We start from the raw sequence: 15,350 nt of genomic DNA on the forward strand, positions 1-15,350 counted from the left end.
AGGGGAAGATTCGAGCCACATTCTCTCCTGAGTTCTTGACGGTGAGCTGATAAGGCAGCCCAAAGGCTTCCGAACTTTGTGTGACACAGAAGTCCTTGAAAAGGCCCCATATTTGAAAAGAAGCCTTGATTTACTTATGCATTTTCTTTTAAAACCAGAGCTGAATGACCACAGGCTCTGGGCATTTTGTGCGAACTGGGCTGGGTTAACGGGCCTTCACGTAATGGGCCGTAGCCCTGAGCAGTGAATTGGGGTGGAAGAAAGGAACACGTGGTCATTCTGTTTTCCCCCTTTAGTAGATCACACTGGAGCCCAGGAATGAACAGGCAATAAGATGCCTAAGCTTCCCTTCTGTCCCCACAAAACAGTTATTTACCACAACTAACTGAACCTGTGAGTATTAATTTGTTTTTGCTCTAGTAGGAAGTAAGTAAAGTAATCAAGAAGAAACAAAATAACCCTATCATCTCTCAAGCCCACGTTTCTCAGCAGAGTAGGATCGTGGGGCTGCCTCAGGGCCTTAACCTCACTCACCATGAACCCCAGAGGCAGATATGCCTCTGCAGTTAGATTCTTCAGAACAAACAGCTAGGAAGAGTTTTTCCCAAGGACTTCCTGGTATGCTTTTCTTTCTTTTCTTTCCTTTCCTTTCCCTTTCTTTCTTTCTTTCTTTCTTTCTTCCTTCCTTCCTTCCTTTTTTTCTTTCTTTCTTTTTCTTTTCTTTTTTTAAGATTTATTTATTTGAGAGAGAGAGAGTGTGCACACTTGTGGGAGTGTGTGTGAGCGCGGGAGGGGCAGCTGGAGAGGGGAAGCAGACTCCCCGCTGAGCATGGAGCCCCACGGGGGCTCAATCTCATAACCCCAAGATCATGACCGTGAGTCCGATGTTTAACCAACTGAGCACCCCCCGGGCACCCCTCTGCTCTCCTTCTGTGAGCCTCAGCACACAGAGTACATTGTATTACTTAAGAAAATTAATGTGTTCTAGGGGCGCCTGGGTGGCTTAGTGGTTTAAGCCTCTGCCTTCAGCTCAGGTCATGATCTCAGGGTCCTGGGATCGAGCCCCACATCGGGCTCTCTGCTCAGCGGGGAGACTGCTTCCCCCTCTCTCTCTGCCTACTTGTGATCTCTGTCTATCAAATAAATAAATAAAAATCAAAAAAAAAAAAAAAGAAAATTAACATGTTCTTAACAAAGGTTTCTGGAGCGAGCAGAAACTGCTGGGGTAGCCGCTGTTAACTGCTGTGTGTCTGGGCCTATGCAAGTACCCAGAGCCATGTATTCTGCAAGTGGAAATTTACCATATGGACTGTTCTGTGGATTCCTTTTTTTCTCCCCAGCAATATGCCATGTGCAGTATACTCTTACACTCTAATACAGCTTAAATGTCTGCCTTTTTTCTTTCTTCCCCTTTGAGGTGCTGTATGGTATTCTGTGGATCTCCTGTGGTTTATTGAGTTACTTATCAATAGGTGGCTTTAGATGGTGAACTTGCTGCTGTGTGAAGCCGGTGGCGTTTTAGAAATAAAGGGAGAAATCAGGCATGTTCCACTGATGTGTGGGGAGAATTGAGGTGAAGTTGCACAGCTGTGTAAGCATCAATGTCCCCTGGGTTTTGAAGAGTTTGGATTGTGTGGGGGTAGCAATCTGAGTTAATCATGAATGAGAAGCCTCAGGGAGAACCTGCTTCCTTCTGAGGGGTCAGCCTCAGGCTGAGGCCTCATAGGAGGCCCAGGGCGTGGGCAGCCAGCGAGTGAAGCAGGGCGGGGGCAGGGGTGGGGGTGGGGGGTGCTTTTTGCTCATCGGCTGTTCAGATCCCCAAGATCAGCAGGGCCGGGGCGCCTGCAGAACAGAGAGCCTGGGTGACTCAGTGGGTTAAAGCCTCTGCCTTCGGCTCAGGTCATGATCCCAGAGTCCTGGGATCAAGCCCCGAGTCGGGCTCTCTGCTCAGCGGGGAGCCTGCTTCCTCCTCTCTCTCTGCTTGCCTCTCTGCCTACCTGTAATCTCTGTCTGTCAAATAAATAAAGTCTTAAAAAAAAAATCAGCAGGGCGTGTGAGCGTGAGTCTGAGCTCAACAGCCACAGAGAGGGAGGTGTGTTGGGGCTGAGGACTGGCTGGGTTTGGGGGCCTGCCCTGGGCCTTGCTGCAGCCTTGAACTTGAGTAGTGAGAAAGCAGTAAGGGAATTCAGGGTCACAGGGCTATGGGTGGAAGCACAATGTGGCCTCTGAAGAGTAATGAACAGGCACACATGGCTCTGCTTGGATCACGGGGCAGGGTTTGTGGGGGAGTGAGCAGTTTGGGGTTAGACGGGAATTCCAGAGCATCTTCCTGAACAGAGCGGTGGGCGGGCAGCATCCTGTCTGGAACACACATGCACACGCGTGTGCCATGAAGCTGTTGTAGCCCCTGCACTTGGCAGCTGTTTCTGGGAGGTTTGGTGCCAGCCGGGCTGCCCCACGAGCAGGGGAGGTCGTGGTGGGGGGTCCTGGAGCCCTTCCTGAACCAGATGCCTTGGTTACTGTGGAAGGAGCTTGGGCTTTGGAGTCAGAGCAACCCGGTTGTAATCTTGGCTTTATCGGCCACTTAATGGGTGATCTTGGCCAAATTAAGCTCCCCAAAGCTCAGTTTCCTCATCTGTAAAATGGGCTGTTGGTAGCTCTGACCTCAGGATTATTGTGATGAGCGAAAGGGAGAACAGCTAGCAGGGCGCCTGGCCCTATAACAGATGTTAGGAAATACTCTGGCCTCTTTCTTTCTCGTTGTCTCTCTGATTCTCAGTCTCGATCCAGAGAGCTACAGCTGTGGCCCCAAATTACTCAGGGACTCTTCTCTGCTTCCTTCCTTCCTTTTCTGCCACTAGCTACTGTTTCTCATTCCTCAAGCAGGGAAGCCTCCGGAACGCCTTTTTTTTTCTTTTTTTTTTAAAGATTTTATTTATTTATTTGACAGACAGAGATCACAAGTAGGCAGACAGGCAGGCAGAGAGAGGGAGAGGAGGAAGCAGGCTCCCTGCAGAGCAGAGAGCCCTATGCGGGACTCGATCCCAGGACCCTGAGATCATGGCCTGAGCTGAAGGTAGCAGCTTAACCCACTGAGCCCCCCAGTCACCCTCCAGAAAGCCTTTTACATGGCTTTGGGTGCCCATTGCCTACTGAGCAGCCTGGCATTGACTTCCGCTTAACTTCTGGGTGTGGAAACACCAGAATCCTCTACCTACCAGGTTGAGACAGTGAATGAACTGGCCAGAGCCTCAGACTTCCCCTGACACCAGCTTCTGGCTGTTAGAGTGTTTTCCAGATCCAGTGATCTCCTGCTTCAACTTGTCATGGTGGAAAGAGCCCCGTGGTGTTAATAAACAAGGTAGCTCTTGTCCAGGGTTTAGCATCCTGGATCGTCGCTGGGCATTGACTCCTGGCAACTCAGTTTGCACAGATTCCCATGAGGGGACTGGCTTTGTCCCATCTCTGGAGAGTGCCTAGCTGAGAGCTGGTCTTCATATTCCCAGCTCAAGAGGATGGAGTCTCTTCCCTTGGACACCTGTGTTCCTGTCCCTACAGACTTTCAGGCAGGTGCACTCGGAGCCCTTGGTACCTTTTTAAGAGACGAGCTTTCAGAAGACCATTGGGAAACCACTCACCGCGCTTCAACACTGTGTGTGTTTGGTTTAGTTTTGGGGGCTTCGTAATGAAGATGGCACTATCTACACTTGTGTGACCTAGCTACCAGGTGCTGGACCCTGCACTAAGCACTTTCCCCAACCCATCTCCTAGTCTCTCTTCTCTAGTCCTCTCGGGCCCCGAGGGCTCAGAAAGGAACCCTCCCAAGTTTCACGAGCAGCCGAGGGGCCGTGGCTCCTGGAACCAGGGACCCAGATCCCCCCCCACCCCTTTTCCCATCTGCTCTCTGTTTCTTTTTTTTTTTTAAAGATTTTATTTATTTATTTGACAGAGAGAAATCACAAGTAGGCAGAGAGGCAGGCAGAGAGAGAGAGAGGAGGAAGCAGGCTCCCTGCTGAGCAGAGAGCCCGATGCGGAACTCGATCCCAGGACCCTGAGATCATGACCTGAGCCGAAGGCAGCGGCTTAACCACTGAGCCACCCAGGCGCCCTGCTCTCTGTTTCTGATCATTGCTTCTTTCTGCTGGAATATTGACTTCTTTTTCTCAGATGAGTCTCCTTCAGAGACTCACAATGTCACCAACACACAGGTCTGCGTCTCTGTGCTCACTCCCAAGTCAGAGAGTCCCAGGGAGGGCTCTAATTGTCCCAATTAGGTCCCCAGCCCTGCTGTGAGACCAGGGGACAAGGGACCCAGCTGGCTCTGCCTGTTGGGTGGGGATGGGGTTAGGAGGATCAGGGCAGCTAAAATGCCAGGTATCCCCCAAAGGGAGGTAGGCCTCCCTCTTTGCAGGTGGGAAAGCCAAGGTTGGGATTCCCAAGGTGAATAACCCTGAGTGGTCTTCTTAGTTAGTGGCAGCAGCCATGGAACTAGAGTCAGGACTGACTCTGAGCCTGGGCTCCTAGCGTCTTGCCACACTGCCTCCCGCCAAGTAGAGGGCCTCATATGGGAGGGCTCAGGGGTAGAAAAGCTGAACGCTGCTTCAGGTCTCCCACAGCCATGGAGTCCAAGTCATGGACACAGAGAAATAGAAAGTAAGTGAGTGAATGGTACAAACTATGGGATGGATGGGCAGAGGGCTCTATGAGTGTAGGAAGTGAAGGGGTTAACTGGGTGGGAATGGGGAGCCAGGGTCCTGAGGACACCTGGTGCAACTTGAGAGAGGAGGATTTGCATTAGGGCTGGGGCTGGACAGGTAGGGATTGGTGTGAGCTCGAGAGGAGTCTATAATTAAAACATTTTTTCTGAATGTCTTATGCAAAGCAGAGCTAGATGGATTTTTAATCTTTATTTCAGCATCTACGTCATGGGCTTGGTCCTGGAGTGGATTAAGAACAATGGCGGGGCCGCAGCCATGGAGAAGCTCAGCGCCATCAAATCGCAGATGATTTATGATATTATTGATAATTCTCAAGGATTCTATGTGTAAGTTGATGCGCTTTCATCTCACAGTTGGCCTCTTGTGCATTTTAAAATGTGTATATATTGTGTGCCTTTGAGGAGTCGACATCGTCCCTTTACTTGAGCTCTTAGAAGTGCGGTGATCTGGGAAGTCCAGGGCCCCAGGATTACGGGGCAGGTGAGCTCTTCCCTTGTGCATCCCCACCTGGGGAACCCCAGGGGTGGTGATGTTTCTCACACCAAAGATCTCACCTTCCTCCCAGCGTAGACCCCTTCTCCCACTGTCTGCTTCCTCTGTAGGGCTCCTGGGAAAAAACACGTGTACTTGCTAAAAGCTCTCAGCATTACTCAGGGACTCCGCTGGAGAACCTTGTATAAATACCCATTCCTGGGCCCCTCAGCTGGGTCACTTCACTTTTTTTTAAGTTTTATTTGTTTGAGAGAGAGAGAGAATCTAAAGCAGACTCCACTTTGAGCTCAGAGCCCTACCCGGGGCTCGATCCCACAACCCTGGGATCATAACCGGAGCTGAAATCAAGAATTGGACACTCAAGCAACTGAGCCGCCTAGGCACCCCAGGTCACTTACCTTTTTTAGGAAAGTTCACTGCTTCCCTTCTAGGACGGATGTCACCATCCCAGGCCTGCCATCTGTGAATGGTATTGGCTATGAGGAGAGTTCTAGTTAAACATTGTTGTGACCAGATGAATCATGAATGTGCGTTGACCGCTGGACGAGAGTGTATGGGTCTTGCATTAGCCTCGTAGGACTGCTGGAACAAAGACGCAGGAACTTGGTGGCTTAAAACAACAGAAACCTGTTCACACTCCTCTGGAGGCCAGAAGGGCAGGGCGTTGGCAAGACCCTGCTCCCTCCAGAGGCTCTAGGGAGGAATCCCTTCTTGGTCTCTTCCAGTTTCCGGTGGCTCCAGGTAGCTCTTGGCTTGTTGGTGTTGTCAGCCTGGTCTCTGGCTTCACTTTTGTTGGGTGTCTTCATTTCTGGTTGTTGGATTTAGGGCCTCCCCAGATATCCAGGATGATTGATCACAACTAGAGGCCTGTAACTTAATGACATCTGCAAAGACCCCTTTTCCAAATAGGTCACATCCACAAGTTCTGGGGGTTGTCCAGTCCCCTAATAGAGACCTCTCACCAAAATGCTGGGTGTGACGCACCCAGTACATTGCCTGGCACACGGGGAGCTTGATAGATGGCTCTTTTCATTAACGTTGCCCTGCCTTCAAAGTGTCAGATGTATGAGGCTTTATGCTGTGTGTGTGTGTGTGCGTGCGCATGCTACACATAGGTGTTTGTACACGTTTGCACGCATATATGTAAACGCATACTCATTTTCCAAGCCTGGGACCTCCTCCTCAAGGACCACTACTCTTTTGGGGTCAATGATAGTAACTGACCAATAGTAACAGGAGAGTGTACACTCTTCTTTGAGAATTCATGTGCCCCACGGGATGGATAAAATGGTACTTTAACCCTGACTTCTAATATGTCCCTGTGACCACCCAAGGGTGGGGGTTGGGGGGTTATTTTCGGAGCAGATAGGATAAAGCAGCATGTTTCTGCTACCTCTGCCCTTAAAATGCTTGTTGCCTGTTCCCCTGAGTTCTTGCCGTGCAGTGACCCTCCAGCCATAGGCCCTAGGGGAGTTGAGTTTGGCTACATGCCTTAGCCTCTAGGCTCCTTTCCCGGTGGGGAGAAGGGGTGCACACTGTGCTTTCTGCCTGCTCTGGGTCTGTGCCACAGCCAAGTGCAGACTGGGGGCTTGGCAGATGGTCTAAGAAGTTCCCAGCCAAGGGCTAAATAGTAGTTAGAAGGTTGGAGCAGTAAGAGGATAGGACGACTTAGCCTGTAGGGGGTGTAGGCTTGTTGTTGGTTTTTTAGGTTTTTTTGTTTGTTTGTTTGTTTGTTTGTTTGTTTTTAATGAGTTTTACTAGAGTTAGTCAGAGGAGGGCAAAACTACTGTTAGGGATTTTTTGGAAGGCAGGGAATGATCCCTGCAAAGGTACTGAGGGAAGAAAGGATATTGTGCTTGGGGGTGGGTTTTCTGGAGGTGATGATTATGCTGACTTAGAAGGAAGGTAGGGAAAAGTCTGAAGACATGTTTCGTCCACCTGTTCAGTCCTTTGTTCACCTTTCTACCTGTCTACCCACCATCCACGTTTCTATCTGTGATCTATCCAGCCACCCAGGACATCGCCCATCTCTCTGGCAGCCACCCACACCCCTGTGCACCCATGCGTCCACCCATCCACTCACACCCATCCGTCCGTTCATCCATCCACCGTCCGACCATCCAGCCCATGTTCCTGAGCACCTACTCTCGGCTAACTGTTCTAGGCTCTGGGATGCCCAGAAGAACAGGCATCTCTCCTGACTCCCCAAAAGTGCTCAGAACCTGAACGTGAGGAAAAGCACTTGGTTATTGTGGAGGCCCAATTTTCTAGTAGCTTTTGATTCCATTTATTTCTTAGGAGATGTGTAGGAACAAAATGGGGAGACAGAAAGAAATAATGATGCCTCTGGAAAAATCCAGGAATTAGAAACAAAACAGAACATAGGAGGAAGCCCGGGAATCCCTGGATTTCCTTTCCCCCAAGCTTTAAACTCCAAGCACCCAATCCGGCATTTCTCAGAAGGTAGCCTGCTGTGGCCAGCACGGCGGGTGGGTTGTCTCCTGGGCAATCAGGTCACCTTCCCTCCCACCGCCCCCAAACTTCTCATTTTCTTATGTACAGCCTTGACCCAGAATTTTCATCTCCTTCAGAGTAAACCTCTTTCTGGGAACTTCCATCCGCCCTGGGCTGCCGGCCCAGAAAATGTCAGCCTGGTGCCCGAGCTCACACGGGACGCTGTTACTGGAGTCCGCAGGCCTTTGCTTGCTCCCTGCTCCGCGTTCCCTGTGGAGTGCTTGATAGCGGTTTCTGGGATCATTGGATTTTCAGGAAATGCTCCACTTCTCTTTCGAACTATAGAAATACGGCGCCAAAAGGGAGGTGAACAGTTTTTTTTTTTTTAAAGATTTTATTTATTTGAGAGAGAGAGGGAGAGCACAAGCAGGGGGAGCTGCAGGCAGAGGGAGGGGGGAAGCAGCCTCCCCGATGAGCAAGGATACTGATGTCCAGCTGGATGCCAGGACCCTGGGGTCATGACCTGCGCCGAAGGCAGACCCTTAACGACTGAGCCACCCAGGCGCTCTGGAGGTGAACAGTTTTAAAGAGAAATACCAAGGAATCTAGAAATACGAGACTGAACCGAGTTCTGGGCAGTTTCCTGGGGGCTGTGAGCCTCGTAGAGATGCCGAGACTGGATGAAACAGCCGTCGAAGTCCCTCTCTTCCTCATATGGCCTAACCACCCTCGTGGTGCTGGTCGACCCTGACTTAAGCCCACGTGGACAGTGTAGCATTCTGGGTAGAGAACCCCCTCTTCGCCATTTATTAGCATGTGACCTTGAGCCAACGACCTAACTGCTCCAGACTCGGATACAATGGGCATACTCCTTATGACTGCCTTGAGAACTTAAGTGAAAATCCATGTGAAGAAAGAATATACAACAGGGCTTAAGAACATGGGCTCCCTTGTGGGTTAATTTGCATAAAGCGCTAGAAGCAGTATTTGGCATCTAAGGAACATTCCTTAAGAGTTAGTTCCTAATATTATTTTGGGTTACAATGGAAAGCACTCAGAATGCTGACTTCTGATATTCAAAAGATGTCCAAGTGATAGTGTCCATATCCAGACCCGAGGTCACCTTTCTCGCTACCTTCATGTGGGGACCAGACCCTGGGAAAGAGAGGAGTGTGTGACGGGTCTAGCGATAACCCTAACATAAAGGGAAGCAGGCAGAGCCCTAGTCTTTACAGATACTAACCCTTTGTCAGCACAGCCTGTGAAGCAGACACTGAAGGCTTTTTTCCGGAGGCACAGACAGGTGAAGGGGCAGCTGGGAAATGGGAACAAGCCAGGATATGCACAGGAGGGGTGACACGGGGGGCTGCTTCCAGGGTCCTTTTTTTTTTTTTTTTTTTCAAGATTTTATTTCTTTACTTGCCGGAGACAGAGAAACAGTATAAGCAGGGGGAGTGGCAGGCAGAGGGAGAAGCAAGCAGGCTCCCTGCTGAACAAGGAGCTGGATGTGGGACTCGATCCCAGGACCCTGAGATCATGACCTAAGCTGAAGGCAGAGGCTTAACCCACTGAGCCACCCAGGTGCTCCCTGACCAGGACACGTCTTTGTAAGAGCTTTCTAGCAGGTCGCTCCACTTTTTGGTGTTCCACACTCCATTCTCTCCTCTGTGTGCTAGTGTTCCTTTTCTAAAATTCACATTTCATGTTGTTGCAACCTGATTGTTCCTTGTGGCTCAAGGACCCAGTCTAGTTCCCCTCAGTGTATCTGCAGCCCCCCCCCCCCCCCCCCCCCCCGTCCGGGCCCAGCCCCTGGCCAGGAAGCCCAAGCCTGCAGTTCCCGGAGTTCTTGCTGGGGGTCCCCCAGGGCTTTGTAGATGCAGTTTTGCCAGAATGGCCTTCCTTCCGGCTTACCCCATCCTAACCTTGCCATGTCGCTCTGAAACATTTCAGCTTTCTCTTGGGCAGAATTCCTTGCTCGGCTGTGTGCTACTTGACCTCTGACGTGGCATGTTAACTCCCTACACAGCCATCTCGCTAGATCGGGAGCAGTGAATCCCCTAGAATCCTTGTTTCCCTTCCTGATCCTTCTCCCAGAGACTGTCTCAGGCACCATGTAAATCATTTGTTGTGTGCTGACTCATGGCTCCCGTGATACCATCCACTTTCGTGTTAGGATGGGTCCATTTAGGGTGCTGGACTGTAAATAAGTCTTCCTCCTTTTAATTTTTTTTCCCCTTAAATTAGACGTGCTCTTTGCCTGGCACTTCTATAATTAGACCTTCCTTCGGGGAGCCGGAGGCAGCAGGATATCAGGAGGGTAGCCAGAATTTTTAATTTAAATGTCAGCCACGAAACCTACCACCTCGTGGAAGGGTGGTGCGCAGAATTCAGGCTCAAAGACCATTCCAGAAACTTGTTTTCCCTGCTTGGCATCTCTTTTCCTGTAGGTGCGCACTTGACTCCTATTAACTTTAGCAGGAATTATGTATGTGCCCTTAGGGGAGAGCATGACTTTTCACGGGGGGCTTCCTCACACTGCTTTTATTTGCTGTTTAATTTTAATGAATCACATCCTGTACAAGTGTGAAAATAAAACAGGGTGAGCTTAAAAATGGAGAAGGGGTGATTACATGTTCTCCTACTTTTATTCTGGAGTGGATGCCCGCTCCTCCCTTTGTCTCCTTTGACTGTCAATGGACCATAATTTTGGCTGCTGATTTTTCAAATCAGAAACTGAAGTCAAAATACTAACCTCTCCTAGATAAAAACTCACACATCTTTCATTTTTTGAGAGTTTGGAGAAGCCTTCTGCAAAATGCTGGGACCAAAAAGATGAATTTGTTGAATTTAACTGATACTTAGCTTGTTTTACTATGTTCTAGACACTGTTTTATTTTTATTTAAAAAAATTTTTTTAAACATTTTAATTATTTATTTGACAGAGAGAGCACAAGCAGGGGGAGCAGCAGAGGGAGAGGAAGAAGCAGACTCCCCCACTAGGCAGGGAGCCTGAAGCAGGGCTCGATCCCAGGACCCCAAGATCATGACCTGAACTGAAAGCAGACGCTTAACTGACTGAGCCACCCAGGCGCCCCCTCAGACACTGTTTTTGCATCACAGAACACACAAGCCAGTTTTTGTTAAAGCAACAACTTACTAATAATTTTTTTGCTTTTGACTTTGGGTCAGCAGGCTGGGCTGGACTTCGCTGGGTGGTTCTTCGGCTGTTCTCACGTGGAGTATGTATTTAGAGTCCACGGTGATTCACCTGCAGCCGGCCATCGACAGTGACCTCACAGACCTGTCTGGGAGTTGGTGCTGGCTGTTGCTGGTCTCCTGTTACCAGCAGTCTGGCTCAGGCTTGCTCACGTGGCAGCCATGTTTTAAGAGGGCAGATATAGAGGCTGTATTCCCCTTGAGGCTTGGGCTTGGAGGTTGCATAGCAACCTTGATGGTGCAGTTTCTTGGTTAAAGCAAGTCACAAGGCCAGCCGGATTCAAAAGGTGTGGAGAAGAGTGCCTGGGTTTCTTAGTCAGTTAAGTGGCTGCTTTTGGCTCAGGTCATGATCTCAGGGTCCTCGGATCAGCAGGGAGTCTGCTTCTCTTTCTCCCTTTGCCCCTCTCCCTGCTCATGCTCACTTTCTCTAATCAAACAACCAATCAATCAATCAATCTTAAAAAAAAAAATGTGAAGAACTAGACCCCACTTCTTGCCTGGAGGGCTGTAGCGAATTTGTGGCCACTTAGAAGCCACAAACTCCCCCTATAAATACTGGCTCACTTAAATCTTACATCAACCTTAGTAGGTAGGTTCCATTAATCTTCCCAGAATACACGAGGAAAGTGAGACACAACAGAGAGGTTCAGTAAGTTGCTCAGGGTCACACAGCTTGGGGCAGTGCAGTGTGACAAGGGCTTTGAAAGCTGTTAATGGCTGAGTCCCTCAGCCACTGTTAGGACCAGCATATATATGTATTTTTTTCTCTAGCCTTATAGAGAGAGGGTCACTCACATCTCCATGTGGTTGCCATGAAAGGTTCCTATATGTTGTGCCTCTGAGCTCTCACAGCTGGTCTGAAATGAAGGTATTATTTCCATTATTCAGGTGAGGGAACTGAGGCTCATGGAAATTAAGTACAAGTCATACAAGAGAATGCTAACTCACTGTTCCATATGCAAGAGAGTTCTCCCTAAAAATTATCCATGTCCTGGGGCAGATTTTTTTTTTTAAACTTCTGTTTGTATTGACAAAATGTTTAAAGCGGTGTTTCTGTTGATTTGTTAGTGGCTGTTGCACATTTCAGAAAAGTAGCTGGAATAATCATGTTTTTCAGATGTCCAGTGGAGCCCAAGTATAGAAGCAAGATGAATATTCCATTCCGCATTGGCAATGCCAAAGGAGACGATGCTTTAGAAAAAAGATTTCTCGATAAAGCTCTTGAACTCAATATGATCTCCTTGAAAGGACATAGGTGAGTGAGTACACATCAATCCAAAAACTCACCAAAGAATTGGTTTAGTGGGTTTTTTTTTCTTTTCCTTTTTGTTTTTTTTTTGTTGTTGTTGTTGTTTTTGTTTTTGAGAGATAGAGCACCCACATAGTGGGAGTGGGGCTTGATCTCTGACCCTGAGATTATGATCTGAGCAGGAATCAGGGGTTGGATGCTTAAGCGACTGAGCCACCCAGGTGCCCCATAGTTTTTCAAATGTAGAACAAAACCTATCTACCCATCTAGGAGTCTCCAAGCTGGGAGTAGCTGCTGTTGTAACTGTTGGAAAGACCAGTTGTCACAGGATAATCCTTTTAAAAAAATATCTTATTATTTATTTATTTGAGAGAGAGAATACGTGAGTGAGAATGGGGGTAAGGGAAGGAGAGGGAGAGAGAGACTCTTAAGCCGGCTCCATGCCGAGCACAGAGCCCAACATGGGGCTTGATCTCATGAGCCTGAGATCATAACTTGAGCTGAAATCAAGAGCTGGATTCTCTAACAATGGAGCCACCCAGGTGCCCCTTGGATTTTATTTTTAAGTGATCTCCACACCCAACAGGGGGCTTGAACTTACAACCCTGAGACCGGGAGTCACATGCTCCACCAGCTGAGCCAGGCAGGCGCCCTTCTCCTTTTGCCTGCGAAACCCTTAGCATGGTTCCCTGGCTGAGCGTGCAGTGGGGCCACCTCTGCAGGCTTTTGTCATAATTCCCTTTGACAAATCTCTGAAATGGCTTTTACGGCCCTGAGGCTTCCATCCCTTGACTGGAGAGAACAGATCCCTGTTGCTCTGGCTGAACATCAAATAGTTAATCCTGCATGCTCTATGAAAAGTGTGTGTCCTTACCACAGGGGAGGCGAGACACTGGCCCCCAGTGGTTGCCTGCTCCTGCCTTCCTCCGAGCAGGCCCATCAGATACCTGACTGAGTTAATCCAGGTTACGTGTGGGCATGATGGTCTGTCGCTACATTAGGGAGAATTTTCTTGTGATGAGAATTTTCTTGTGATGTGCTGGCCACCTGGGGGCTTTCAGGTGACAGGTTGGATATGATGGCCTCAGGTGCTGTGTCTCTCTTAGGAGTGGGTGACTGGAAAGGCCGTCGTCTCGATGCTCAATTAGATGCTTTTGTTCTCACTGGCTGCATCTTTGGTCGCTCTAGGTCTGTGGGAGGCATCCGGGCCTCTCTGTATAATGCTGTCACGATTGAGGATGTTCAAAAGCTGGCGGCCTTCATGAAGAACTTTCTGGAGATGCATCAACTATGAACACATCTTGACCAGTATATACTCTGCCCTTGAACAGTGTATAAAATCTAAAGTAACTTGGGAATGAGGACAGAAACCTAGCAAACATGGTATTTTTCTCGAGTGAACGTGCTTATTACAGATCTCAGTTTTTTTTTAAAGGATGATAGCAGAACATCCACAGCTCTGCAAAGCTGGTGGGTTTAACGGCCTTCACCTTAATTCTCACGTGAACTGGAAGCATTTTAAAAAAAAAAAAATCTCCCTTTAGCTTTTCTAGCGAATTCTGGCTAACTTTGTCTTTGCTGCTACTTTTTCTAGTTAGATCTCAATATTCAAATCTGCCTGTGGCCTTAATGATGCAAATTGAAGATACTGATTTCTGGAGACACTCAGGCAGGGCACGGAGGCTGGGTGAGGACCAGGATTCAACAGGTGCTGAGTCTTGATCCTTTACAAAATGACATGGTGGCGTCTCCTGGGTTCTGCACCTGGTAATTCGGGTCCACACTGCCTGTGTGGTGATGTTTAGGGGTTCCAGGCTCAAGGGCAAGCTGGGGGATCTTTCTTTATCCTGTTACTCTCGTTAAAGAGATAAAAGTGACATACTGTATGTTCACATGGCAAAGTCTGTTTTTAATACCAAATAGTTTATATCTCTGTGCAGTCTGTTGCTAATAATACGGTTCTTGGGGATGCACATAGAGACTAAAGAAAATTTGTTAGAATCCTTAACCTCACGTATTACGGGTTAACGCTTGCAACAGTGTGTCCCTTCTCTCTCCAAAATACCTGCTTCACAGGGTTTAGAAGTTCTCTGATTTCCTTTTATGTTCCTTTTAGTGGATAGAAGAGAAGGTTGCTTGGTTGCTATGTTCTTTTTTGTTTTCAGTTAAGCTGTTAAATTAAAATTCTCTGTTAAGCTCCCTTCTCGTTGGTTCACTTGACAGTTTTTTATAGTGTTGGACCAGTGATGCTGTGAGTTCTGGAGAACCTTCGCTGAAGAGTTTTTTCCCTGTTGTTTGTCCATTGTCAGTATTTCTCTTGACTGTGTGGAAGACATGAAAGTCCTAAAACATCTAAACGTTTGTCAATAAATTTCCTTACCTGCTATTTATTAATGTATGTGTGTATGTTAAGAAACCTCTACACCCAGTGTGGGGCTTGAACTTACAACCTGGAGAGATCAAGAATCATGTGTTCGGGCGCCTGGGTGGCTTAGTGGGTTAAGCCGTTGCCTTCGGCTCAGGTCATGATCTCAGGGTCCTGGGATCAAGTCCCACCCACATCGGGCTCTCTGCTCAGCAGGGAGCCTGCTTCCTCCTCTCTCTCTCTGCCTGCCTCTCTGCCTACTTGTGATCTCTCTCTGTCAAATAAATAAATAAAATCTTAAAAAAAAAAAAAAATCATGTGCTCTACTGACTGAGCTAGCCAGGCACCCCACCTTACCTGCTTTTAAACAGATTGTTCTGTTAAAAACTTTGTGATGGAAAAACTTGAGTCTGAAAGTAGGATCTGATAAGGGTAATTTAGTTCCACCAAAGGTGTAAGTCTTGAGTCCTGTGCATCCATTTTTTTTTTTTAATGACTTGGTATACCATGGTGGCTTTCCATGGGCTCTTGGAATGGACATTATCAAGAAACCACCTTCCAGCACAGCTCATGGTATAAAGGTCTATGAACTCTGTCCCACCTAGGCCAGAAACATGCCCATAGGACACTTCTGAGCTATCTCTCTATTTTGTTGGATTATGTAACAAGGACTGTGCTGATCTCTTATTCTAGCTCAGCATCAATTAATTGGGTTATTTGCATTCCCCTGGTCAGTGCTACACTTCCCTTGTCTTTGTTCTCATCTGTAAAAAGAAGGATTGAAGTAACTCCCCCACTTGTCCCAGAGATGTTTAAGAGCTTCAAGCAAGGAGTCAAGGCAGGATATGAATAATAA

The 15,350-nt window shown here is 48.2% G+C and overlaps 1 protein-coding gene across 1 annotated transcript in view; it reads left to right on the forward strand.

Annotated features, from left to right (window-relative positions):
• The window catches only part of PSAT1 (phosphoserine aminotransferase 1), a 29,959-nt gene extending 15,444 nt beyond the window's left edge, over positions 1-14,515 (forward strand). The window contains exons 7-9 of the mRNA XM_082696758.1: positions 4,916-5,044; positions 11,998-12,135; positions 13,318-14,515. Of these exons, the coding sequence (XP_082552884.1) occupies positions 4,916-5,044; positions 11,998-12,135; positions 13,318-13,423 (373 nt within the window). The 3' untranslated portion in view covers positions 13,424-14,515. The remainder of the gene's footprint in view (positions 1-4,915; positions 5,045-11,997; positions 12,136-13,317) is intronic.
• Positions 14,516-15,350: the final 835 nt, after the last annotated feature.

The sequence above is a fragment of the Mustela nivalis genome (assembly GCF_964662115.1).
Source record: "Mustela nivalis genome assembly, chromosome: 13".
Lineage (NCBI taxonomy): Eukaryota > Metazoa > Chordata > Mammalia > Carnivora > Mustelidae > Mustela > Mustela nivalis.